The following is a 24,362-nucleotide window of genomic DNA, read 5'->3' as shown; positions in this document are numbered from 1 at the left end:
GGCTCTGCGCCGCGCTGCTGCTCGGGCTCTGCGCCGCGCTGCTCGGGCTCTGCGCCGCGCTGCTGCTCGGGCTCTGCGCCGCGCTGCTCGGGCTCTGCGCCGCGCTGCTGCTCGGGCTCTGCGCCGCGCTGCTCGGGCTCTGCACCGCGCTGCTCGGGCTCTGCACCGCGCTGCTCCTCGGGCTCTGCGCCGCACTGCTCCTCGGGCTCTGCACCGCGCTGCTCCTCGGGCTCTGCGCCGCGCTGCTCCTCGGGCTCTGCGCCGCGCTGCTCGGGCTCTGCACCGCACTGCTCCTCGGGCTCTGCGCCGCGCTGCTCGGGCTCTGCGCCTCGCTGCTCCTCGGGCTCTGCACCGCACTGCTCCTCGGGCTCTGCACCGCGCTGCTCCTCGGGCTCTGCACCGCGCTCCTCGGGCTCTGCACCGCGCTGCTCGGGCTCTGCGCCGCGCTGCTCCTCGGGCTCTGCGCCGCGCTGCTCCTCGGGCTCTGCGCCGCGCTGCTCCTCGGGCTCTGCGCCGCGCTGCTCGGGCTCTGCGCCGCGCTGCTCCTCAGCCCCTGCTGCAGCTCAGCCCCTCCGCCCTGCTGCAGCTCAGCCCCTCGGCGCCCGCAGCTCAGCAGCCGTCTGAAGGGCTGCGAAGGGCAGCGCCAGCCCCCTCGGGTGTGCTGAATGTTCTGGCGCAGTGAGCACAAGTAAAGGTTGTTGGGTTTGGTTTATGTTGGAATATTTATATCTGCCTTTTGCAATGGGCCACAACTTAGCATCTCCAGCAAAACTGATTAATAAGATGTAGTTCATGGAGTTATTTGCACTTGATTAAAAGAAAAAATGTATCTGAACTTTGTAAAAAGAAATGTTTGCATTTTGTATTGTCTTTTTTTAATTATTAAATGGAATTTCTTGGTGTTGTGTTGATCTTTCAAAAACTGGCTCTGGTGCTTATTTTAAAGGTTTCTAACAGCAGGATCCAAAGCTATTTTCATTGTTTTGTTCCCTTGGATGCTAAGACAAGCTCTTTTCAAGGGTGTAGTGGCTCCCCCCCCCAGCTTAAATCCTACATGCTCCATAAGCTCACCAGTCACTATACAATGTATTTATTTATATACGATAATTAGATGCAACAGATCTCATTTTTAGCCCAGAACAGGGAGTTGGAAGGGGACTGGCCCAGAGGGGCTGGAAGACACTTCTACCTCATCCCCAGCGCCCCCCCTCGGGCTGCAGTGGGAACGGGGACCACCTGGGACACCCCGCAGCCCCCGGGCAGCTGAGGGCGTGAGAGCCCAGTGCCCGGGACCCCGGGGGCTGCAGGACAGCTCTGGGGACCAGCACCAGGTACGGGGTGAACTGGGAGGGTGCTGGGGCAAACTGGGGCGTCTCGGGCCGCAGCAGGACCGTGGAGCGGCTCCACCGCGGTCTGGCTTGTGCGCTGCGTGGAGATGCTCCCCACCCCGCTGCAGCTGCGGGAAACCAGGACCCGTCCTCAGAAAGCTCTGGGCTGGAGCACAGGCTGCGTGGCTCACGGCGCAGCAGCCGGGGAGCAGGACTCCCACATCCACCTGACAGGAACGCACGATCTTGCAAATACCCCAAGTGACACACGGGGTGGGGGCAGAATCAGCACAACCCAACGCAGCTGGAGGTGTCCTAAACATTTATTGCTGCCCCGTTAGTAGAGGCGCTGGGGCTTCCCCATGGTGCTCTTGATGTACAAAGCACGCACATTCTGCCAGTTCTTCTTCAGCAAGGACACCAGGAAGTTGATGGCCAGGTGGATGTTGTACACGAGCTCGTCCTCTGTCATCTTCACGTGCCCAACGGCCACAGCCAGACAGAGCACCTGGGACAGGGACAGCGGGGTCACTCACACGGGCAGAGGAAATCAGAAGAGCCAGCTCCTGGCAAACAGCCCAGGGCTGATCTGAACCCATCAGAGCATCGGATTATCTCATTTCTGTCAGCTGGACACGACCCCTCAGCTCACCCACGGGTGTTTCCACAGAGCTCATTCTGTTTGGGACGTGGGGCCCATGAACCTCTGGCAGCACCTGAATGTCACCTCTGAGCCACAGCTCGGGTAGGTCCGGCTTAGAGCGCAGAGGTGACAGAGCCGGGGACACAGGGGAGGACACGCAGCAAAGGGAGCTGAGGCAGAGCTGGGGTTAACCCTGCTCGTGAGCCAGCGCTGGGATGTGACCTGCCCACCACTGACGGTCCCTCAGCCCCAACCTCCCCTGCTGAGCAGGGCACCAGCTCTGCATTTTGTTTTGGGCACCAGCCACCAGCTCTTTCTTTCCAGGCGGAAGCCAGCGAGGCCGAGCCTCTGCCTGCCAGCCCCGCCGCGGCGCTGTAAGTCAGCGCTCCCGCAGGCTGCAGACAAAAGGATTTACAAGTGAGCTGACAGGCCAAGTGTTGGGACATCGTTAGCTCAGTTACTTATAATGCTGCAGCATTTGCAAACGATCCCATTTGCTGTGTCCTCCCAGTTGTTGTGCCCCCAGGCCCAGATCAGTGGAGCACAGGGATGCACTTCAGCTCAAAGCTGTTAATTCTGAATAATACGCATGAGTCACACTGAGACTGCTGACACCAGATTAAAATGCCTGAACAGGGTTATTTTGGTTTGGGGAGTCAGCAAGAGCAGATAATCCCGAGCTGCTCCCAAGTTCACGTGCAGAGTCAAGTCCCAAACGCGCCTCTGGCAAAGCGCTGCTGCGTGCACAGACCCACGGGGACCTGCCCGCGCCGCCCTGCAAGGGTCCCCCGCTTACTGTAAGCAGCATTAATTATGATGGATTGCACTCAGCACTGAACCAACAAGATCATCTCATCATCTGCCCTAAGATCTTTCAACCACAGATAAATCACTCCCCCTTTCCAGCCAGCAGCTGAATGCTCCAGGAGAACGCTGGATGCGTCACCGCTGCTCTGTTCTGCAGAGGCTCGAGGGACGCCTGCTGCCCGGACGGGAGACGGCAGCCACCAGCGTCACCGCCTGTCACAAATAACCCGCAGCTCTGGAGCTGCCTCGCAGAGGAAAAGCCCCGTTTTACCTTCTTCATCTGAAATTTGATGGTAGATTTGACCTCGTCCACCTTGGCCACCAGGTTCTCATTGTGCGTGAGGAGGGATGGGAACTTGCCAGCTTTGTTCAGGCCCGGACCCAGGATTCGAGGAATCTGCTTGATCAAGGACTCAGAAGCCAGGAAGGCATCGTACTTCTTGGCTGTGAGGAGAGAATTCCGGTCAGGATGGACACTGGGCTCCTACACCAGCCCGAAACGGCTCCGCTGAGACTGCGCTGACCTCAACACACACATCTCAGGGTTCTCACAGTCCTGCATGGCTAAACTTAAGCTGGTTTTACTCATATTATATTAGAAGTTACTCCTGTCACACCAGTCAAATTTCATGCTGTTCATGTCAGTACCACAGGACTGAAGCAGTTTTTGCCTCTCCTCTGCTTTTGCTGCGCTCCAGCTCGACTGGTAAAGCGAGGAACACCAGCGGGGGGTGGGACTCAGAGACAGGAACATTTTCCTGCAACCACCCTCCCAGGGGCTGACCTGTCACACCTGCCACACCAGTCACAGTTTGTTGGCTCTTCTGGGGAGTTTCTAGACAGATTTCTGTGCCTCAGGCTGACTCTGCTCTGCAGTTAACCATGGCATGGAAATCCAAGCACAAGGAAAAACCTTCCCGCTCACGCAGGGCCTGCCCGGACCGCCACTCACCCAGCTTCTTCACCAGCTTCTTGTTCTTATTGAGTTTCTTCAGAGCCTCTATGTCCATGTGAGGGATATCAACCGCCTTGGCCTCATCACAGTGCTGCTGGTCCCCCAGCAGACAGACCGAGAACTTGGGGCGCGGAGTTGATTTCAGCCTGGGGACAGAAGGACCGAATGACTATGAATCGCCAGCACCGCGCGCGTGTCCACGGAGCCGTCACGGAGTGACCTTACCGCAGCGCCGGGGCTCCTCCTCCGCAGCCGCCAACCTGCCTTCCCCGGCAGGCCGGTGGGGACGGCACTGGCGCCTCCCGCACCTCCCCTCATGTTTTAAGACCCAGGGTTGGGGTCCGTCCAGCCGCACCCGCTGAGCGGGGCCAGGCTGGACTCCCCGGGTCCAGCGCCGCGGCCCCTGCAGAGCAGCCGGGGGCACGGGCCCAAGGCCGGGTGGGAGCGAGAGGATGCCGAACCTGACGGTGCCGGAGAACCGCTTGTCCTTCTGCGGGTCGTAGTTCTTCAGGCTGATCTGCAGCTCCACCGTCTCCACGAACCTGCGGGACGGAGGGGACGCGGCGCGGTGAGAGCCCGGCCGGCCGGGGCACAGCAGGACCGGCACAGGCCGCGCCGGGCCCGGCAGCCATGGCGGGGGCTCTTACTTGCGCTTCTTGGTGCGGCTGCCCTGCAGCACCTCCTTCACCGCCTCGTACAGCGTGTCGCGGGACACCTTGCTGCTGCGGGGGGAGACAGGGAGCGCTCAGGGCGGGCCCTGCCGGGGCTCCTGCAGGCCCCTGCGCCCGCCCGGCCCAGCCCCGCTCCCCGCCATCCGTCCCCGCGATCGGACGCCGCCGCCCGCCCCGACAGCCCCGCGGCCGCTCGCCGGGCACGGATGGCGGCCGATGGCCCCGCGGATGGCGGCGATGGCGGCCGATGGCCCGGCCGATCGCCCGGCGGGGCAGCACCAACCTCATGGCGGCGGCGGCGGCGGCGGGTCGGGCCCGAGAGGGCGGAGCCTCGCCCCGCGCTCCTTAAATAGGGGCGGGTCTCGCGAGACTCGGCCGCGCGGCGCCATGCCGGGAGGGGCGGGGCCGCCATGCTTGGTGTGGCGGAAGGAAGCTGTACCGGCCTCCCTCGCCGCTCGTCCGTGTCTCCTCCGCTAAACGAGCGGCTGCGGTCTGTCTGCTTCCCGCCCAGAGCACGAGCTCCTCCACCGCGGCCGTGAGGGTGCGCACCCCAGGAGCGCTGGGTTCCCCACTCAGCAGCCGCCGGGAAGGACGCGGAACGCAGCCGCTGCATGAGGAGCTGCCGGGGTACAACTTGTTCAGTGTACGCGCAGAGACCCGCGGAGGGCCCCACTGCACCAGAGCAAGGCTCGTGAGGGCAAGGGATGACTTTCGGCCTCACTGTTCGCATTGCGCATGCGCTGACAGGTTCCGCCCATGCGCACTGGCTGCCCCGCAAGAGGCTCTTGCGTTCCGGGGGCGGGGCCGGGCTCGGACTCCGGAATCTGGATAGCGGGCTGCGGGGGGGCACGGGCGGGGCCGGGCCCGGTGCATGGCGGTCAGGGGCGGCACGGGCGGGGCCGGGCCCGGTGCATGGCGGTCAGGGGGCGGCACGGGCGGGGCCGGGCCCGGTGCATGGCGGTCAGGGGGCGGCACGGGCGGGGCCGGGCCCGGTGCATGGCGGTCAGGCGGCGGACGCGGCCCGCTCGGCTTCCCCCAGGTCGGTGCGGGAGGACTGAGGGGCGGGGAAGTGGCGGCAGAGGGACCCCGGCGAGCTGCTGCCGCCCCCCCGGCCAGCAGCACGGGGGGTCCCGCCGTGCCTCCCCCGGGCACCCTCAGCCTGGGGGTTCAGCCTTTGAAGTGCTCGGAAATCTTCCCAGGTCACTGGAGGGCGGGCAGGGCGTGAATCTGAGGCTATGCTGCCTCCGGAAAGAGCTCTGCCGTGTCACTGGCTCCAGAAGTTGATCTGACGTGTGTCTGGAGCGGGCGGCCGGCCCTGCCTGCCCTTGCTAGGGAAGGGTGCAGCTGTGTCCCGTTTCACCCTTTGTAGTCTCCAAAACAGCTTGCCATCCAAGCCTTCAAAAAGTGAGCATACGTATGTTATACATACCCATACATGCAAAAGTGTGTGTACATATGTTGGGAGGAAATAAAACTTGAATTTTGTTTATTTCCGTCCCAGGCCGACCCGGCCGGCCCATGTGCCAGCGGCGATGGAGCGCGGGGGCCGCCGGGCCGGCACCGCCGGGCTGGCACCGCGTGTGCCGGGGCCGCGGGTAACGGCCAAACAGCTCCACGCTGACTTGGGCAACGTCCTCTGCATCACATAGTCTGGTACCTGAAACGTTATCCCAGGGTTACTTACGCTATTGAAGAGCTCAGTCTTCACAACCCATCAACAGCAGAAATGCTTTAGGTCCTTTTAGGTCCTGTAATTCATTTCTTAAGAGTTCATCCTCTACTGAAGTAGAGGAAAATAAATCTTCAGGCCCCTGCTGCTGCCATCCAAAGCTTCCAGTTGAGTTTTTCTCTGGCACAAGTGTAATTGCTTTCTGCTTTAGATCAAGAATGCTTAGCACACGTCATTCTTTCTGCTTCTTGGCTTGCAGGGCTGTGAAGGGCGGCTTGTAAACAAGCGATGACTGAGGCGCTTTGTCTCCTCATGTGTAGGAAAGGGAGGCTCCGGCACTTCTGGGAAGTTCAGTGCCTCTGTGGCTCTGCAGGGAAAGCCTGATAAATAACAGCTCATAAGTACCACTTTTGCTGTCTTCTATGGGACTGATTTCCTTGTGAAGATGCAGCAAAGGAGACAGCACACAGGACCAGAAAGACTGGACTCTGCAGGCAGAGCTGATGGCATTTTTGTAACTGTTTCAGGTGAAAAACTGATTGAAGGGCAAGTTATTGAACTGGAAGATGGTACCACAGCTTATATCCATCAAGTGACAGTCCAGAAAGGTGAGAACCAGACATTCACCTCTTTCTTTCTAGGAGGACATTGCAGATGTAACAGCAATTGTCTGTGTCCCAACAACTGGGCTCGTCTATCGGCTTTAGCTTTAACAAGTCCATGTAGGTTTTTCTGTTTTGCTTTGGGGCTGAATGAACAAGGACATAGAACATGTGATTTCCTGGAAAGTTTTTAGCAGTCTGACAATAAGTCAGATTTGCTGGTGGTGTAAGCAAATGTTTGAATGTTGTTTCACCTGTGGGCACTCTCACAGTTTGCCAGTTTGACAGATCACAGGTCTCCAAGCAAGGCCAGTGAGCGGTGTGCTCTGTTTGTGCCAACAGAGAGTCCTCTTCTGCAGGTGTGAATCCTGCTGGGCTCAGGAGCTGCGGCACTGTCCCCTCTGTCCCATCTGAACCTTGCAGTGAGCTCTATGGATTTCTTTCTTTCCTTTTAGAGTCCGTGGCTTTGAAGACGGTCAGTGCGTGGTGCTGGAAGATGGCAGTATGGCTTACATACACAGCACAGTTAACGGTAAAGCGTGTTCCTCCCTGAAGTGTTCCCTGTTCATCCCTTGGCAGCTGGAGCAGCAGCTGCTGAAGTGTCACAGATGTCAGAGGCTGTAGACAGCCCAGCGCAATGACAAATGCCTCCGACTCAGCAGCTCTTTTACCTTTGGTTTCACTCATTTCCTCTTGCAGAAAGTTATGAGCCCAGCACCTTCGAGACCATCCAGCTGGAGGACGGCTCCACTGCCTACATACATGGTCCTGTCCTCGTGCCGCCCGGCAGCGCCGGCCTGGAGGTGCAGGCAGAGACCGGGCTCGAGGAGTCGGCTGGAGAGGAGGAGGACAGCGCCTTTGATGTCGAGACCGTGAACGCGTTAAAGCAGCGCGCTGGTAAGGTGAAGACTCGACACCGCTAACATGGTGCGCCAGCAGCACGAGGGGCTGGCGTAGCGTCTGCGTCTGGCCTGGGGTCGAACTGCCTTCCCTTCCTTAGCTTGTACATTTGGTTTTCAGCAATGCCAGCTTTGAGAAGAGAAACAGGACGCTGTCCCCACTGACCAGCGGCTGGCGGTTGGGGACCTAGAGCAGGGCAGTTTCCTGACGGGCCCTCCCGCGAGTGCTCATGCCAGGCCTCTTACCTGGGACGAGCAGAGAGCTGCTGTCATACAGCTTGGATTTTTTTTTTTTTCTGGCTTGAAGGCATTTTCTTTCAGATCAAGACTAACCTTTTACATGTCAGGGCTTAACTAAGCTGCGGCCACTGTTCCCCACGTTGGCAGGGGCCTCAAAAAGCAGAATAGCTTCAGATCCATGTGTGTTGTCACTGCAGTGCTCCATCTGCGTGTCTGGGTGCTGCTGTCCTCTCCCCCGTGGTGTGTGAGGAGGGGCTGGCGGAGCTCAGCCGGGCGGGTTTGCCGTCCGCGCCGCCCCCCGGCCCCGCTGCTCGCCCGCTCCGCGCCGGGCAAGGAGCTGTGAGCAGTCCCTGTGCCTCTTGGCTCGTAGGTGTCTGAGGAGGAAGAGGAGGGACTGACAGACACCTGCCACGTGAAGAATGAGGATTCCAGCCGCACCCCTTCCCAGGTCCGAACTTTTTAGTGGTGCGTTTCTGAAACTAGACCGAACTCCTCTTGATGCAGAGCGCTTTGCCACCCAGCATTTAAAAAAGCTTTCTGGCTTCTCTGCAAGGTTAGCAAATAGATTAGCTGCAAGTTGTCAGTGGTGGCGGGAGGCTGTTTGGATATTTCATCCCCTTCAGCTTTGCAGACACAGGACAGACATTCAAAGCCCATGAACTGAGGGGTGGTACACAGCTTGCTGTATTATTTCCTTCTCATTATAAAATTGTAGTTTCTTCTCTGGACAGGGTATGGGCTGAAGAGCCACGTGAGAACACATACTGGTGAGAAACCATACAAGTGCCCAGAAGATGTGTGTAGCAAAGCCTTCAAAACTTCGGGGGATCTGCAGAAGCACATCCGGACACACACGGGTGAGCAGGGCAGGAGGAGGCCTGAGCTCCAAGATAAAGCGCTGCTTCAGCCCGTGGCCAGGATGTGGCTTTTTGTGTCTTGGGTGAGGCAAGGCAGAGCTGAAGCCGTCTTCAGACAGAATTAGATGGGTAGCAGAAGCAGTACTGGGGATTCTTGATTTGGTTACAAACAGCAGAGGAAAAGGGGTCGGGGTGCCAGTGTTGCTAGAGGAAACGTGCCAGCAGCTGGTGTGTTCGGAGGCCTCATGGATGTAATCGTTGGTGTAATGCCTGGAGGAGTGGCGGGATGCAGGTGTCTGTTGCAGCAGGACTCTCATCACGTTCTCTCTCTGTGCAGGTGAGCGTCCCTTCAAGTGCCCCTTCGTGGGCTGTGGCCGCTCTTTCACCACGTCCAACATCCGCAAGGTTCACATGCGAACGCACACGGGCGAGCGGCCCTACACGTGCCCGGAGCCCAGCTGCGGACGGGGCTTCACCAGTGCCACCAATTACAAGAACCACATGAGAATCCACACCGGTGAGGGTGGAACACGGGCAGCTGCTCCCCGCTCAGCACGTGGCAGCGGGGAAACGCAGGGAATGAGGGGGTCATTTCCAGGCCAGGCGTTGCAGGGGGAGATCTGGGAGTAGCCAGTGAGTTAAAGGCAGCAGAACTTGCTCTACTGGGCTGATTTTTGTGCCACTGTTGCAGTGGTCTGTCTCCAGCTACTCCTTCTTGCTGGGGAATCCCTCCCCGGAGGGTCAGGGGGTTCAGCTCTGCTCTGTGGCCTCTGCCCTAGGAGAGAAGCTGTACCTGTGCACTGTGCCGGGCTGCGGAAGGCGCTTCACCGAGTACTCCAGCCTCTACAAGCACCACGTGGTGCACACGCACTGCAAGCCCTACACCTGCGGCAGCTGCGGGAAGACCTTCCGCCAGACCTCCACCTGGCCACGCACAAGCGCGGCAGCCACGGCGAGCTGGAGGCCGCGGGGCAGAGCGAGCGGGCACCCCATGAGCAGCGGCGGCTGGGGGGTGAGCGGGCGCTCTGCCGGCCCCTGCACCGCCTGGGGGCGGCCCGTGTGGCCGTGGGGACGGAAAAGGAGGCTGAGGAGACCTTCTCACTCTCTACAAGTACCTGGAAGGAGGTTGTTGCGAGGGGGGTCAGTCTCAGATCCTGGATCAGGTGTGTGCGTCACGCTCTCATTAGTACTTCTTGCGCCTTTTGCTCTTCCCCGACTCAGCTGCTGCTGACAGAGGCTCCCCCCTGAAGAGCCAGCATGTTGCTTTCCTGTCAGAGATGGAGGAATATGAAGAGGAAGATGACGGTCGTTTACCCACACAAGTCTCGCTTATCTCTCAGGAGGGGACAGAGCAGGTACGGACACTGGCAGCCTCCAGCGTGGGGTGACAGCACTTAACTGAGGAAGATTCTGCCTCTACCCAGTCTCGGTGTTTAAGGCTGTTTTTAGTGAAAGCAGAGCTTGGAGAGCTGTGTCTGTAACGAGGGCTCTATCCCTGCGGCCTCGAGGCAGAGGGGACGGGTGGGCTGCTGGTCCCAGCTCACCTCCCTGCTGGTCGGGGTCGTGCGGGCTCCGGCCTGGGTGTGCGTGCGGCCCCCGCAGCCCTCCCGATCCCTGCTGACACAGGCTGCGTTCGGAGGTTGTGTTTTCGTGGTTTATATGCAGCGGTGCTTTTCTGGTACTTCCCTCTAGCAGCTGTCCCTGTGCTGACGGGGACAAACTCCCTTCTGTGGCGCAGGGCAAAGGAAACAGCTGCCGCGAGTAACGCTCGTTTCCTCTTGCTCTGCGGCGCGCCCTGCGCAGCGATGCACGAGCTGTCGCCTCAGAGCCTGCAGAGAAGATGCTGAAGGGCAAGGGGAGGTGGGCGGAAGGGGTCGGGCTGCAGCCTCGGGGTCTGTGGGTTCTTCATCCGTTCCGTCCATGACCCGGGGCAGTGTCCTCGGAGTTCTCTGTGCAGAGGAGAGAGTAGTTCACCCTTACTGAGACCTTGGTGTGGCCGAACTGCGGAGCTGCCGAGGCTTCCTGAGGAGCCAGCCTGGCTGGGAGCATCGCGCTGGTCCCCTGCAGGTCCGTCTGTCGCAGGAGGCGCTGCAGGCCCTGGGCAGTGCCATCAGCGTGCTGACACAGGGCCGTGCCCTCGCCGGGCCCGAGGAGGAGCTGGCGGGCAGTGACACACACACCGTGATTGTGGCCGACACAGGTGGCACCGAGACGCAGCCGGTACACACAAAACCGGGGCCTTCCCTTCTCCTGCGCAGAAGCTGCCGGCTAGAAGGGAATTGCACTGTAAAACAGAATTGATTTTTATCTTAACACTTCCTAGATTACCATAGTCACTTCTGGGGCCGTCGTGTCTGAAGAACCAGCTGTTGCATCCCTCTGTCATCAGCAGGTGGCATTGGTGGCTGCCGCCAGCAGCACCCGCATTGCCGTGCAGGTACCACAGCTCCCGCGGGTTCCCCTTTGTCCCCCCCGGCTCCAGCACTTCCCTCTGGCTCTGCTGCATCGCCTCTCGCCCAGGGCGCTTCTCCTTAGTTGCTGTGTGCAGAGGAGAGCTGGGACCCGCTCCTGGGGCTGCGGGCTGCTCCTTTGCAAACAGCCTTTCCCCATCACGGCCCTGTCTCTGTGCCCCTTTGCTTCGCGCCCGTGTCACCCGCCGCCGGTCCCTCGCCCCTCTGTCCTGCTGGGACTGCCCCGAGCAAGCCCGCGCCTGCTGAGCCTGCGTTTTGGGAGGGTGGCATGACCTCTCTTTCCTCCATCAGTTAGGAGCACAGCAGAGCCTGGAGGAAGCCCTGGGCCTGGCCGCAGCAACCGTGCAGCATGGAGCTGCGCCGCTGGACGCTCCCGTGTCCAAGAACGGGCGCTGAGCCCCGCGCAGGGCGCGCCGGCAGCACCGGCCTCTGCGCGCCGGCAGTGGCACCGGAGCAGGGCCGGGGTCACCGTGCAGGTGTTGGACACCGGAGTGACCCTCCTGTCTCCAGGGAGGGGTGCGGGGGATGCTTGGCTGTCTGGAGCGGTGACCAGCTCTGACACGGGAGCAGGCGCACGGGCTGGCTCTGACATCCGTCCTGCCACCTCTGTCACACTCTGCTCTGCAGCAGATTTCCTTGGCAGACTCAGTGCTGTGAGGTGTTCGCTCCACCAGAGCCAGCCAGCGTGGGGTGGAAATACTGAGCAGAATAAAAACAATTTAAATACTTTCTTTTCTTTAAAAAAGGCGTCCTTTTGCTCTTTCAGTCCCTGGGGCTGGTGGTTGGCGGAGAGTGGGTTGGGTGTTACCGTTTTGCAGACATAGGGGCTAAGGATGTTCAGGAGGTTTGTTGAGTTGGCCAAAGGTGTCCTGTCAAAGTGGGGGTGTGGGGGTGTTGTAGCCACTGAGTTCCCCCCGCGTGTCTTGGGGGGCTGAGAGCTGCTCCTGGGCCTCAGGGCTCCTGCAAGCCTGGATGCAGGGCTGGCTCTCGCTCCGTCCCAGAGGGGGAAGCTGCTCCTGGACACAGGGAGGGGATTTCCCTCCGCAGAACACGAGCGCCGGCGGAGCTTTGGATCTCAGCTGAGCAAAGGGTCACGGATCCTGGCCTGTCGGTGCCCCGCGAGCTCCGGGTCCTGCTTCTTCCCCGGGGGTGGGGCTGTGGGGCTGAGCCCCGTCCCGTGTCCCTGAGCCGTGTCCCGTGTCCCGCGTCCCGCGCTCGGCCCGCCCAGCAGGGGGCGCTGCCGCCGCGCCCCGCGCCGCCCGGTGGCGGTTTCCTGGATCCGGAGCCGCGGCCCCGCGAGCCGCCGCCATGGACCTGCGAGCGGAGCTGCGCGCCGAGCTGCTCAAGTCCATCTGGTACGCGTTCACCGCCCTGGACGTGGAGAAGAGCGGCAAGGTCTCCAAGTCCCAGCTCAAGGTGAGCCCGGGGGCGGGGCGGGGCGGGGATGCTCCGAGCGCCCGCGGCTCCGCGCAGGAATCGTTAAACGTTCAGATCAATAAGACTTGGCTGTTGCCGCCACGCTGGGTTTGGTGAAGTTCTCCGTCTCTGCCTTGTCTCCCTTTAAAAAAACAGCTGAGGGGCGTTAGTGCTCAAATGTATTTTCTAGGTGAAAATGAAGAAAACTTTTAGTTGTTCTCATTTTCGTCTGCTTTTTATGGCCAACTAACAACCCAAACTCAGTCTGCGTTTTCTCGCTTGCCGGAGCACCCACGTTGGTGCTTCCTGCTCAGCCGCAGGTCGGTAGGTAAAGACAGACGGTCGTTAAACTAAACTCAGTGCTCTGGCCAGAACTAACGCACCAGCTCCCCCAGATCCCTGCGTTCCCCTCTCCCGCACGCCCGTGGCAGCCGTGCAGGGCGCTCGGGTGCTCGGCCCTCGCCAAAGCCTCACGGCTTTGAAAGCCTTTTTGTCTGCCCGCAGGACGGGCTCTGGTCGAACCTGCCGGGCTCCACCTTGGCTTTGACAATAATTATCGATCTTTATAGTTTTCTTCCCTTTGCAAACGACGGACTCCCTTTCTGTTGCCATGTAAATGTCCCGCTGCGGTTCTCAGGCTGGCGCCGGGGTTGGAAATGCCGGTTGGAGCAGGGGCTGCGATGCAGGGGAAGGACCTGAGCTAAAAACATGCAAAACACGGGGAGCTCTTGCGTCAGGACTCGGCGCCTGCTGCCAGTGTGCCCGATGAGTTGTGAAACGCTGCAGAGAAGCCTCTTTTCCGCTGTTGCCTCTACGTTACAGGTTTCCCCCGGGATGGACTGCGGGGAAAGCGCCGGGCTTGGCAAGGGGCACGTTTTGCCCCAGGATTAAGTTTCGCTTGCAGGCGCCCAGAGGAGCGGCGGGAACCAGGCTCCCCCCGCGCGGCCGCTGCCCCAGCGCGTTGCCGACTTAGAACTGTGGAAATATCTGAAGGAACTTATTAAGGAAAATCCCGACGCAGGCCGGTGCCTGATGCCCGTGTTGATCCCCCCAAAGGCGGCTGCGCCCCCCACAGCGCCCCTGCGCGGGTCCTGGGCCCAGCGTGGCGCGCGTGGCGCTGCCGGGGCCGCGTGTCCCCAGGGATCCGCACCTGCGGCCGCGGCGCTGGGGCCCCGCGGACCCGCGTTGTAACGGCCTTTCCTAGAGGGTCTGGGGGGGCTGGGGAGCTGCCAACCCCCGTGCGGGGGCTGCGGGGACGCTGGGGACGGCGCCTCCATGGGGACTTTGCCCAGGGTGACATTTCGGAAAGGAGGAAAGATTTATCCTTTGCTATTTTTCCATCTGCCTTCAGCGCTGAGATGGGATGGCACCGCTCAGCTCCGGAGGGCTCTCCGCTGGCTCGGGGCTGGGGAAGGCTCGCGTCCATCGCTGCCGAGCGCTGGCTCAGGTTTGCTGATGCTGGCGGGTTCGGGGCAGCAGCAGCTCTGGGTCCCGCAGGTTGGAGCAGCGAGGCCGCCGCGGCCGCTGCCAGCGCCCCGTGCCGCGCTCTGCCCCCGCCCCGGCGCTGCCGCGGGAGCGCTCGAGCAGGCGGCAGGAGCCCTGGCGTGCACAGCGTTCGCGCCAGCAACGCAGCGCCGGCCCAGCACAGGGATCCAGCAGCCTTTGCGCGCCGCGGCCCGGCGCTGGGAGCCATTGGGTTTGGCAGTTGAGTTCTTTGTGTGGACGCTCCTGTGCAAGCAGGCGTGTGCATGTGTACGCGTAGGTGTGTATCTGCACAGGAAGGAAGGAGTCCTGCGGTTGAGCGCTACATGTCGGGAGCTGTCGGGTGGTTCTGTTCCCAGCGGGCACTCGCCAGCCCTGCCCATGGACGTGTTACCCCCTCCCGCCGGGGCTGCTCCCCGGCCCGCGGATGCTCCTGGGACGTGGCTCCCAGGGGACGAGCCCCCTGGGTGGTCGGGCAGGCGGGTGGGAGCCACTGCCCCCCGTCCTGGTGCTGCTCGTCACCTCGGCTCCTGTCCCTGCTCAGGAGAGCGGTGCTGAGCGGAGCCCGCACCCGGGGCCGCCTGGTGCCCCTGCTCCCCCCGCTGGGCCAGCGGGTTTGTGTGTGACACGGGGAGCCAGGCTCCAGCCGAAAGGTCACCCTGGCGCTGGCATCGCCCCCAGCGTCTCCCACGGGGAGGAGAAGAGGGGCGCCCATTCTCCAGCCACCTCAAATATTCCGCCCCCAGCTCTGCTGGCGTCAGCAGCGGCCGCAGGGGTGACGGGGCCAGGTGAGGGTGGAGAACAGCGTTGGGGCTGCTGCTCGGAGGGATCTGGGGTGCTTGGGGGTCGGGCAGACCCCCGTCCCCCCGCCGTCCCCTGCGCACCGCGGGGGGAACGTTGCCTCACCAGACTGTGCTCATAGCATCCCTCCCCTTCTCCCCCCACCGTTCTCCCCTCCTGTCCCTGTTTCAGAGCCGGGGGGATCCCCGCTCTCCTCTCTCTGTGGGGCCAGGGCTCTGCTCCCCACCTGCCCCGCTTCCATTTCCTAGGGCTGCGTTTTGCGGGTGCCCGGTGGAGGGCGCGGGGTGCCGGCCGGGGCACACAGACCTCCAGGGACTCGGGGTGCTGCCAGAGGGGTGCGAGGGATGGGGACGAGGCCCCATGTTGGAAAGGGGGGATGGGATAGGATGCGATTCCCAAACTGTCGATCCATCCCAGCGGATCTGTGCCCATCCTGGGGGATGCGCAGGGTGTTTCGAGCCCCCCACCCCTACACAGAGCAGTGCCTGGGGCTGCAGCCGCGCGGCGTTTGAGCGCAGGGCCGGGTCCTGCTGATAAAATCGGTCCAGGGGCTGAAAACGAGAAAGAAAATCTGGTTGAACAAGAACCATCTCCAGCTGCGGCAGCTGCCGCGGCCTCGGGCGGCTTCTCTCCCGCCGGGAGCGGGGATGCTGCCCCGCCACCCGCATCCACACGCCGTCTCCCCCTCTTCTCGAACGCCTGGAGCTGTCCCTGCAAGCCCCGGCGCGATGGGACAGCGCTGGTTTGGGTGCTCGTTTAACCATCTCCTGCGTGCGGGAAGGTAGAGCAGGGAGCCATGTGCCTGCGCGGCGCTGCGCCGGGTGCTCCCGCAGCCCCGTCCCGGCGCCGCTGCCGCCCGCCCGCTCCGTGCGCTCCCCAGCACGCGGGACATGCGGGAGCTTCAAAACCTCCCTTGTTTTGGGGGATTTGAACAGATGGGCTGGTTGGTGATGCTCGCAGGCTGGTTTGGAGATGGTGTGTCTCCAGCTCTCCCTCGCCTGCTTCTGCTCCAGGCAAAACCTTCTCTTAGCTTCTTATTAACGTCATTTTCGTCTCCGTGTCTCTCTGTGCCCTCTGGCCGACAGCGGCCGCCGCCGGTCCCTGTTCCCGCAGCCGGCGAAGGCAGCTCCAGCAGCGCGGCTCGGGGGGCTCCCCAGCTTTGCAGGTTGAAGCACGTCCTATTTGTTACCTTTGAAATGGCCAGATTGAAAAAAAGAAGTTCCCCATGTGCCAAGAATGAGAAGAAATGCACGTGGAAAAATCCTCAGTTTTTTCCTGTTTCTAAATTAGTATTTGGGAATATCTGGCTGTGCCTCTGCCCGGCGCGGACGGCGCCTCGCGGGCAGGACGGTGCTGCGGGCAGGACGGGGCTGCGGGCAGGACGGGGCTGCGGGCCGGACGGGGCTGCGGGCAGGACGGGGCTGCGGGCCGGACGGGGCTGCGGGCAGCACGGGGCTGCGGGCAGCACGGGGCTGCGGGCAGGACGGGGCTGCGGGCAGGACGGGGCTGCGGGCCGGACGGGGCTGCGGGCCGGACGGGGCTGCGGGCAGGACGGGGCTGCGGGCAGGACGGCGCCTCGCGGGCAGGACGGGGCTGCGGGCAGGACGGCGCCTCGCGGGCAGGACGGGGCTGCGGGCAGGACGGGGCTGCGGGCAGGACGGGACTGCGGGCAGGACGGGGCTGCGGGCAGGACGGGGCTGCGGGCAGGACGGGGCTGCGGGCAGCACGGGGCTGCGGGCAGGACGGGGCTGCGGGCAGGACGGGGCTGCGGGCCGGACGGGGCTGCGGGCAGGACGGGGCTGCGGGCAGGACGGCGCCTCGCGGGCAGGACGGGGCTGCGGGCAGGACGGCGCCTCGCGGGCAGGACGGGACTGCGGGCAGGACGGGGCTGCGGGCAGGACGGGGCTGCGGGCAGGACGGGGCTGCGGGCAGGACGGCGCCTCGCGGGCAGGACGGGACTGCGGGCAGGACGGGGCTGCGGGCAGGACGGGGCTGCGGGCAGGACAGGGCTGCGGGCCGGACGCGGTCCGGGGCGGCTGCCGGGGCTGGTGCCACGCTCGGGGCTGTCACCGTGTCCCATCTCTCCTGCTCGGGCAGGTGCTGTCCCACAACCTGTACACAGTGCTGCGCATCCCCCACGACCCCGTGGCGCTGGAGGAGCATTTCCGCGACGACGACGACGGGCCGGTGTCCAGCCAGGGCTACATGCCGTACCTCAACAAGTACATCCTGGACAAGGTGAGCCCCTGCGCGGGGGTCCCTGCGCGGGGTCCCCGGGAGCCCCCGGCTGCGCTCCCTCTGCTCCAGGAGACCCCGTGGGCGCAGAAAGGATGCGGGGAGCGCTCGGGTAGAGGCCAAAATGAGCGATAAATGTTTAATACCCCGCGTCTCCTTGGCGAGGATGAAGTCAGTTCTTTCCAGAAAGGCTCTGGATGGAGACGCAGCTCTGCCAGTGCTTCCTAAAGTGAGAAATCAGCCCTTTTGTCCTCTCCACCCTGTTCAAACCCGAGGTGTGACCTCCCTGGGCAAGGAGGATGCCGAGGTGCCCGGGCAGGAGCGGAGCTTGGGGGGGGCTGGGGGTTTCTCCCTTTTTTCCGCGCGGTTCAAAGGCACCTTTGTTGGGTGCAGCGAGACTTTGCGGCCGGGTGCTCGTTTCCTGCGGGCGTGCGAGGAGAGGAAAACGAGTGACAACTTTCTTCCACTGTGTGCTCGGAAGAAGGGGCAGCAACCCTGCCTGGCGCCTCCCCGTGCCGGTCCGAGCCGGTCCCCGAGCCGGTCCCCGAGCAGGACCTGAGGAGGACCCCGAGCAGGACCCCATGCCAGTCCCCGAGCCGGTCCCCATGCCAGTCCCCGAGCAGGACCCCATGCCAGTCCCCGAGCCGGTTCCCATGCCGGTCCCCGAGCAGGACCCCGTGCCGGTCCCCACCTTGCCCCGAGCTGCTCAGGAGCTGCCCAGCCCAGTCTGAGATGCTGGTCTGGGCTGCGGGATCCGCTCTGCAGCGCCTGCCCAGCGCCCTCTGCCCGGGCTCAGCCCGGCCCAATCTCCAGCTCAGTGCAGCCAAAATCCTTCCCGTTTCCCATGTGGCTCTTTGGGACATGACCTTTAAACCCACGGCTCATAAAATCCCAGAAGGGGAAGCGGGTTTTCCTGGTAAGAGGGGCTCTCAGCTTTCTGCCGCCCGGAGGTTTTTCTCCGGCCCTGCGGCTGCAGGCTGCGGTTTGTCCTCGTGCTGGCGGCACATGGTTCATGCCAACGGGCTGGAGCGGCCAGACGTGGCCAGGCTCCTCCGGGCCGTGTCACAGCTCACCGCAGGTCACAGCGCCGGGCAGAGGGGCCGAGGCTGATGGAGGCGTCATTCCTGCCTCCACCTGCCCACGGGCCAGCACTTCCCTGGGCAAACGGGATAAGGAGAGTGACCCAAAGCCACAGAGGTGTTGGGGAGGGGGCTGGGAGAGCACCAGGTGCTGTGTGCGCTGTCCCGGCGGTGCTGCCGGTGCCCCAAAGCCCGGCGGGCGGTGGCTGAGCCGCCGTGGCCGTGCCGCCATGCCCAGGCACCGCGGCGGGCCGGCAGGCTCGTCTCTACCGTCCGGCACATCTTGCTGGCATCGGGGACCTGTGCCAGGAGCGTCCTGGCGCCGGGGGCAGCGCGGCTCTGTGCTCACCCGCAGGTGGAGGAAGGTGCTTTTGTCAAAGAAAACTTTGACGAGCTCTGCTGGACCCTGACGGCCAAGAAGAATTACAAGCCTGACCGGAACGGGAACAGTGTTGTGTCCCACCAAGACGCCTTCAAGCTCTGGTGTCTCTTCAACTTTCTCTCCGAGGACAAATACCCTCTCGTCATGGTGCCGGATGAGGTAGGACCTGCCTCTCCCCGTCCCGTCTGCCGCGGCTGCGCGTGCTGGCAGAGCCCGCTGTGGGGGCACACGTCCCGCTATCGCTTCCTGGCACGTCTCACCACATCCTGCACGACGTGGGGCTCCGGGGCAGGGGGGGGAGAGGGCTGCCTGCCCCAGCCCCCCCGCCGGCCAACGGGGCAGCTCGAGAGCCCCCGGAGCGCTGAGAGCTCCCGCCCACGGGTGTCTGGGGGATGGAGCGTGGATGGTGCTCCCCGTGGGTCAGGCCTGTGCCAGCGAGCGCTTCGCCTGCTGTGGAATGAATGTGCGAGTTCTCAGAGCCAGCCAAGGAGCAGCCGCCGCTCCGCCTGCGCCGGCCCCAGCGCCGGCCCCGCGCCGGCCCTGCGCCCACCCTGTGCCGGCCCTGCGCCCACCCTGTGCCGGCCCTGCGCCCACCCCGTGCCGGCCCTGCGCCCACCCTGTGCCGGCCCTGCGCCCACCCCGTGCCGGCCCTGCGCCCACCCTGTGCCGGCCCTGCGCCCACCCTGTGCCGGCCCCGCGCCCACCCTGTGCCGGCCCCGCGCCGGCCCCGTGCCCAGCCTGTGCCGGCCCTGCGCCCACCCCGTGCCGGCCCTGCGCCCACCCTGTGCCGGCCCTGCGCCCACCCTGTGCCGGCCCTGCGCCCACCCTGTGCCAGCCCTGCGCCCACCCTGTGCCGGCCCTGCGCCCACCCCGTGCCGGCCCTGCGCCCACCCTGTGCCGGCCCTGCGCCCAGCCCGTCCGCCTCGCCCGGGCCCGAGCCGAGCCGGCTTGGAGGAGCACTGCTGATTGTTGGGGGGGAGAAAGATGACGAGAAACCCTTAAAAACCTGGGGCAAGGGGGGGTTGCTCCTGTGAAATCGCTGCCAGGCTGGGGGGTCTGTCTCTCTAGGGCTGTTTTACAGCCCAGGCCACCACGCAGCGGCAGTGCAGACCCGCTTGTCCGTCTGTCCCTGTCCGTGCCCACCCCTGCCCAGCATGCAGGGGGTTAAGGGCCAGGTGCCGGCTGTGCAAAGCTGCTGGCAGTGATCTCCAAAGCTCCAAATTCCACCCGGCATTTGCAAGGGAAGGTTCTCCCTTCGCCGAGGGTGCAGCAAACCCCATGAGAAGGTGGGAGATGTGGGGAGGAGGGACACGCTCAGAGGCCGAGAGCAGCCTCAGCCCGAGGAGCTCAGCGGGGCAAGCAGCTGCTCTCTATCTGCTTCTGCTTCTGCACCATCAGCCTCCCGAGATCAGCAGAAAAGCCAGAAAAGGGGGGGAGGAGGGGGCAGAAGAGACAAGAAGTGCCGCGCTGCGCAGATGTGGGAGGGCGACCACACTTCCTGCGCCCCGGGAGAGGAGCTTCCTGCTCCCCAGACCGTGACGAACCCAACGTCTTTCTGCCTACAGGGCTGAGCGTGGAAAACAAAGCACTGCAGTTTCAAAAGGGCGCTCCTGTGCTCCCTGCCCGGCCCCGTGTTCTCACGGCGCGGCTGGCGAGGAGCGGGCGCCGTGGCCGAGCCGCCTGCCCGCGGGCTGCTCGCAGGCACTCGGCTTCTGCAGGTTCTTCTCACTCTGCAGACAAACAGGCCAAAAATATTCGGAGTCTTGTGGTTAAAAGGAAAAATTTCCGGGCAGTGGCCAAGCTCTAACTCAATGCTCATCTCCCAAGCCTGCCCGGAGCAGCTCGGCCGCGGCCACCACCCATCGCTGGGGAGATGCCGCGGGGATAGGGCTCCTGCACCCCCAGCCGGGCAGAGACGGGGGCTCGGGCTCTCCAAAACAGGGGGCGGGGCGGAGGTGTCCCCATGTCCCTGAGCTCCCTGTGCCCGCAGGTGGAGTACCTGCTGAAGAAGATCTGCACGGCCATGAACGTGGAGCTGAACTCCTGCGAGCTGGAGGACCAGCTGTCCCAGGAGCCGCAGGGCCAGGCTGGGCTGACGGTCTGGCAGTTCCTGGACATGGTGAACTCGGGGCGGTTCCTGCGGGGCATCGAGCCGGAGGCCGTCAGCATGGCCGTGGAGGAGGTGTACCAGGAGGTCATCGAGGACGTGCTCAAACAGGCAAGGAGCCCCGTGTCCTGGGCACAACCCCCACCCTGTCCCTGCCCGTTTCTGAGCCCGTGTCTCTGGGCGCAGGGCTACCTCTGGAAGAAGGGCCAGCTGAGGAGGAACTGGTCGGAGCGCTGGTTCACGCTCAAGCCCAGCGTCCTGTCCTATTATGTGAGTGAGGACCGGAAGGAGAAGAAGGGCAGCATCACGCTGGACAAGCACTGCTGCGTGGAGGTACAGCCCGGACCGTGGGAGCGCCGGTCCCACAGCTGGAGAACACAGGGAAAGGTGGGGTACGGGGGGTGACGCCACCCTGTGCCCCCTCCTTGTAGGTGCTGCCCGACCGGGACGGGAAGAGGTGCATGTTCTGCGTGAAGACGTCCTCCCGCACCTACGAGATGAGCGCCTCCGACACCCGGCAGCGCCAGGAATGGACCTTGGGTCCGTGCCACCTCGCACCCCCTCCCCAGTCCCCCCGTGTCCCCCCGTGTCCCTGCCGACCGTCTCGTCCCTCCCCAGCCATCCAGACGGCCATCCGGCTGCAGGCGGAGGGCAAGAGGTCCCTGCACAAGGACCTGAAGCAGAAGCGGCGGGAGCTGCGGGAGCAGCGGGAGCAGCGCAAGGCGGCCAAGGAGGAGGAGACGCAGCGGCTGAAGCAGCTGCAGGAGGAGAAGGAGCGGAAGCTGCAGGAGCTGGAGCTGCTGAAGGAGGCCCAGCGGCAGGCGGAGGTGCTGCTGCAGGAGGAGGAGCAGCGGCGCCGGCGGCAGCACGAGGAGATGCAGCGGACGCTGGAGATCCAGCTGCGGGAGGCCGAGCAGGTGGGAGCGTCCCCACGGCGTGTCCGGTGCTCGGGTGGCCGTGTCCTGCCCCGGCCCGCGGTGCCCAGGGCTGCAGGAGCCGCAGGAGCACACTGCAGTGATGCTGCTGCCACCCGGCACCTTGGGGCTCTGGGGATGAGGGACGGAGCCTCAGTGCCACCGCGCGTGACAGACCAAGAGCAGGAGCCAGGGACAACCTGCCCTGGGGTGTTTGGAGCTGGGGCAGGCGACAGGGGAGTGCCAGGGTGGCCAGGGAGCCCATTTCTGACCCTGCGGCCAGCGCTGGCTCCAAATGACGCGTGTGTCCCCAAGCAGGGTGACAGCTGGCCTTCCACGGGCTCTCCCTGGCGTGGGGGGTGTCTGGTCCTATCCGGCCGGGGAAGGGGGCCCTGGGGACAGCGGTGGCTCTGCCGGCGCCCGCGGTGACGGCTGCTCCCTGCCGCAGGCCCGCGCCTCCATGCAGGCGGAGATGGTGCTGAAGGAGGCCGAGGCCGAGCGGCAGCGCAAGCGCATCCTGGAGCTGGAGGAGATGCAGCGGCGGCTGCAGGAGGCCCTGCAGCAGGAGGTGAAGGCGCGGCAGGACGAGGAAGCTGTGAGATACGCACAGGCCAGGTGGGTGCCGGGCTGTGCTGGTGACGTTCCGGGGCGTGGCAGGGATGGGGACTCTGGGGGGACATCCTCACCTCTCGCTCTTTGCTGACAGGCTACTGGCTGAGGAAGAGGAGAAGCTGAAGCAGCTGATGAAGCTGAAGGAGGAGCAAGAGGAATATATCATCAGGACTCAGCGGGAGAAGCAAGTGCTCAAGCAGGAGATGGAGAACAAGAACAAGTGTCTGGAGGAGGCGCAGAAGCAGCTGGAAGAAGTGAGGGTGAACAGGCAGCGCGTGGACCAGGATGTCATGGTGAGCGTCACATCGGTGCCACATCCCTCAGGCCGGGAGCCCCAGGGACCTCCCAACCGTCCCCGCGTCACCCCCGTGGCTCTGGGGGCTGAGCTGGTGCTGCTGGGGGGTTCTGAGCTGTGCCCGTGTGGGCACGGGCTGGTCTGGGGCTGAGGGGGGACAAGCGTGTCCTGCCCGGGACAGGGCCGGTGTCCAGAGCAGTGGCGCCAGTGGGACTGTGTGAGAGGGGAGGCTGGAGCAGCAGCAGACGGGGGAGCTGGGGCTCCAGCCCACAGGGAACCCCAGCCCTGCCTTACCCAGGGAAGGGAAACTGGTGCCCGCACCCCTGGGTCGGGGGTTGTGGGACAGCTGTTCGCCCTCCGTCCCCTCCCAGGCAGCCCAGCAGAAGCTGCGACAGGCCAGCACCAACGTCAAGCACTGGAACGTCCAGATGAACCGGCTGATGCACCCCATCGGGCCGGGAGGTAGGAGAGTGGCCGTCGCCCCCCTGTCCTCCCGAAACCCTCTTCCCTGAGCTGAGCGGTCAGTTTGGACCCAGCTGAGCAATCCTCTTCTGTCCGTCCAGAGAAGCGCACGAACGTGAGCGCAGGAGGCTTCGCGGGCTACCAGCCCCTCCTCTCCGGCAGAGATTCCTCCCTCAAACTCAAGCAGAAAGCGGAGGATAAGGGCAGCGACTCCGCGAGGAGCAGCAGCAAGGAGAGCGAGAGCAGCAAGGAGAACACGGGCAGCAAGGAGAGCGAGAGCAGCAAGGAGAACGCGGGCAGCAAGGAGAGCGAGGGCAGCAAGGAGAGCGAGAGCAGCAAGGAGAACGCGGGCAGCAAGGAGAGCGAGGGCAGCAAGGAGAACACGGGCAGCAAGGAGAGCGAGGGCAGCAAGGAGAGCGAGGGCAGCAAGGAGAGCGAGGGCAGCGGCACGAGCAGCGGCACGCCGCCGTGTCCGGACGCAGACTCTGTGGCCGTGGAGCCCAACAACTAGCCCGGCAGCGCGGGCCCGTGGGCGCTATGGGCGAGGCGGCTGGCGCGGGACGGGCCCGCGGGCCCGCGCAGAGCCCGGAGGCGGCGCGGCGGGACCGTCCCGTTCTGCGGGGAGCGGCCCGGGCAGCCCGCGCGGGGAGGGGGCGGCGGGGCCGTCTCCCCCGGCTCTGGGGTCTGTGCTCTGGTCCCACCCTGCCAAAAAAACCCAGCGACCCCAGACCAGCCGCTGCCGGGGCTGGAGCACGCGCGCAGGGCTGCAGCCCCGCGGTTTGTACCAGCACAGGCGTCCCGAGGGGCAGCACCTCCTTGTGATTAATTAAGTGCTTACGAGGTCACAGCTCGGGCTCTGTGCTGGTCTTTGCCCCGGGCTGCGGGGCCGCCCTCGCCGGGCTCGGCTTTCCGAACGCGGCGCCGCTGAGCGCGGGGCCGCACGGGGCGGGGGGCGGGGCTGCGGCCCCGCTGCGCAGGCGCCGCGTCGGGCCCCGCCCGGCGCTCACGTGACTCGCTGCGGTTGGTCGGGAGATGCCATGTGCTTCCGCCCCGCGGGCTCCTCCCGCACCGTTCTTACAGCGCCTTTACAACTGTTTCTCACGGGGCCCGACTGCGAGAGCGGCCGTTCCTGCGGGTGCCGGTGGAGCGCGTCCCGGGACAGGGCTCGGGGAGCTCCCGGCGCCGCGTGGCAATGGTTCCGCAGGGCCCGGGTCCCAGCCTTGTTCCCTGCCCGTTCAGCACAGCGGCCGCTGCCCGGGACTGCCACAGCACCCGCGGCGCCGCCGCCATTTTGTGCCCCGCCCCTGCATTTCCCATGAGGCCCCGCGCCCGCCGCGGGCGAGAGAGAGCGCCGTCCGCGCCCGGCAGGGGGCGCGGCGGGGCGGGCTTGGGCCGTTGCCGTGGTGACGCGGCCAGGACGTCCCGGCCGCGCTGA

The 24,362-nt window shown here is 64.3% G+C and overlaps 4 protein-coding genes across 4 annotated transcripts in view; 2 read left to right on the top strand and 2 right to left on the bottom strand.

Moving 5' to 3' along the window:
• The window catches only part of LOC309448191 (small ribosomal subunit protein eS10), a 242,828-nt gene that overhangs the window by 182,993 nt on the left and 35,473 nt on the right, over nucleotides 1–24,362 (bottom strand). The gene's annotated exons all lie outside the window — the stretch shown is intronic.
• On the bottom strand, nucleotides 1,634–4,741 carry RPL10A (ribosomal protein L10a). Its single transcript, XM_082069281.1, has 6 exons — nucleotides 4,688–4,741; nucleotides 4,381–4,455; nucleotides 4,195–4,275; nucleotides 3,731–3,879; nucleotides 3,050–3,222; nucleotides 1,634–1,836 (listed from the first exon to the last, which is right to left on the bottom strand). The coding sequence occupies exons 1-6, from the start codon at nucleotides 4,690–4,692 to the stop codon at nucleotides 1,666–1,668; spliced, it is 654 nt and encodes a 217-aa protein (XP_081925407.1). The 5' UTR covers nucleotides 4,693–4,741; the 3' UTR covers nucleotides 1,634–1,665.
• Nucleotides 5,872–11,853, top strand: ZNF76 (zinc finger protein 76). Its single transcript, XM_082069105.1, is given in 13 exon segments — nucleotides 5,872–6,681; nucleotides 7,131–7,136; nucleotides 7,139–7,207; nucleotides 7,375–7,577; nucleotides 8,185–8,262; nucleotides 8,530–8,671; nucleotides 9,009–9,188; nucleotides 9,451–9,594; nucleotides 9,597–9,683; nucleotides 9,893–10,026; nucleotides 10,739–10,891; nucleotides 10,995–11,108; nucleotides 11,434–11,853. Coding segments are annotated over 13 exon segments (1,578 nt in total). The 5' UTR covers nucleotides 5,872–6,518; the 3' UTR covers nucleotides 11,539–11,853.
• DEF6 (DEF6 guanine nucleotide exchange factor) lies at nucleotides 12,150–23,818 on the top strand. The gene is made up of 11 exons (XM_082069241.1): nucleotides 12,150–12,558; nucleotides 16,939–17,079; nucleotides 18,511–18,696; nucleotides 20,528–20,755; nucleotides 20,831–20,977; nucleotides 21,076–21,184; nucleotides 21,263–21,561; nucleotides 22,007–22,173; nucleotides 22,265–22,463; nucleotides 22,837–22,927; nucleotides 23,029–23,818. Exons 1-11 carry the CDS (start codon nucleotides 12,451–12,453, stop codon nucleotides 23,436–23,438), a joined length of 2,085 nt encoding a protein of 694 aa, XP_081925367.1. The 5' UTR covers nucleotides 12,150–12,450; the 3' UTR covers nucleotides 23,439–23,818.

This window comes from Streptopelia decaocto (genome assembly GCF_964273445.1).
Source record: "Streptopelia decaocto genome assembly, chromosome: 19".
Classification (NCBI taxonomy): Eukaryota; Metazoa; Chordata; class Aves; order Columbiformes; family Columbidae; genus Streptopelia; species Streptopelia decaocto.
The sequence above is the reverse complement of the archived record's forward strand: the minus strand, read 5'-3'. Positions and strand labels throughout refer to the sequence as shown.

Bases quoted from the DNA above. Each gene is read 5' to 3' on its own strand.
- DEF6 (XM_082069241.1), top strand. From the start codon at position 12,451: ATGGACCTGCGAGCGGAGCTGCGCGCCGAGCTGCTCAAGTCCATCTGG. The intron at 21,562-22,006 runs GTGGGAGCGTCC...TCCCTGCCGCAG, and splicing joins AGCTGCGGGAGGCCGAGCAG to GCCCGCGCCTCCATGCAGGC. The intron at 22,464-22,836 runs GTGAGCGTCACA...GTCCCCTCCCAG, and splicing joins GCGTGGACCAGGATGTCATG to GCAGCCCAGCAGAAGCTGCG.
- RPL10A (XM_082069281.1), bottom strand. The intron at 3,223-3,730 runs GTGAGTGGCGGT...CTCTCCTCACAG, and splicing joins GAAGCTGGTGAAGAAGCTGG to CCAAGAAGTACGATGCCTTC. The intron at 1,837-3,049 runs GTAAAACGGGGC...TCCCTGTCCCAG, and splicing joins TCAAATTTCAGATGAAGAAG to GTGCTCTGTCTGGCTGTGGC.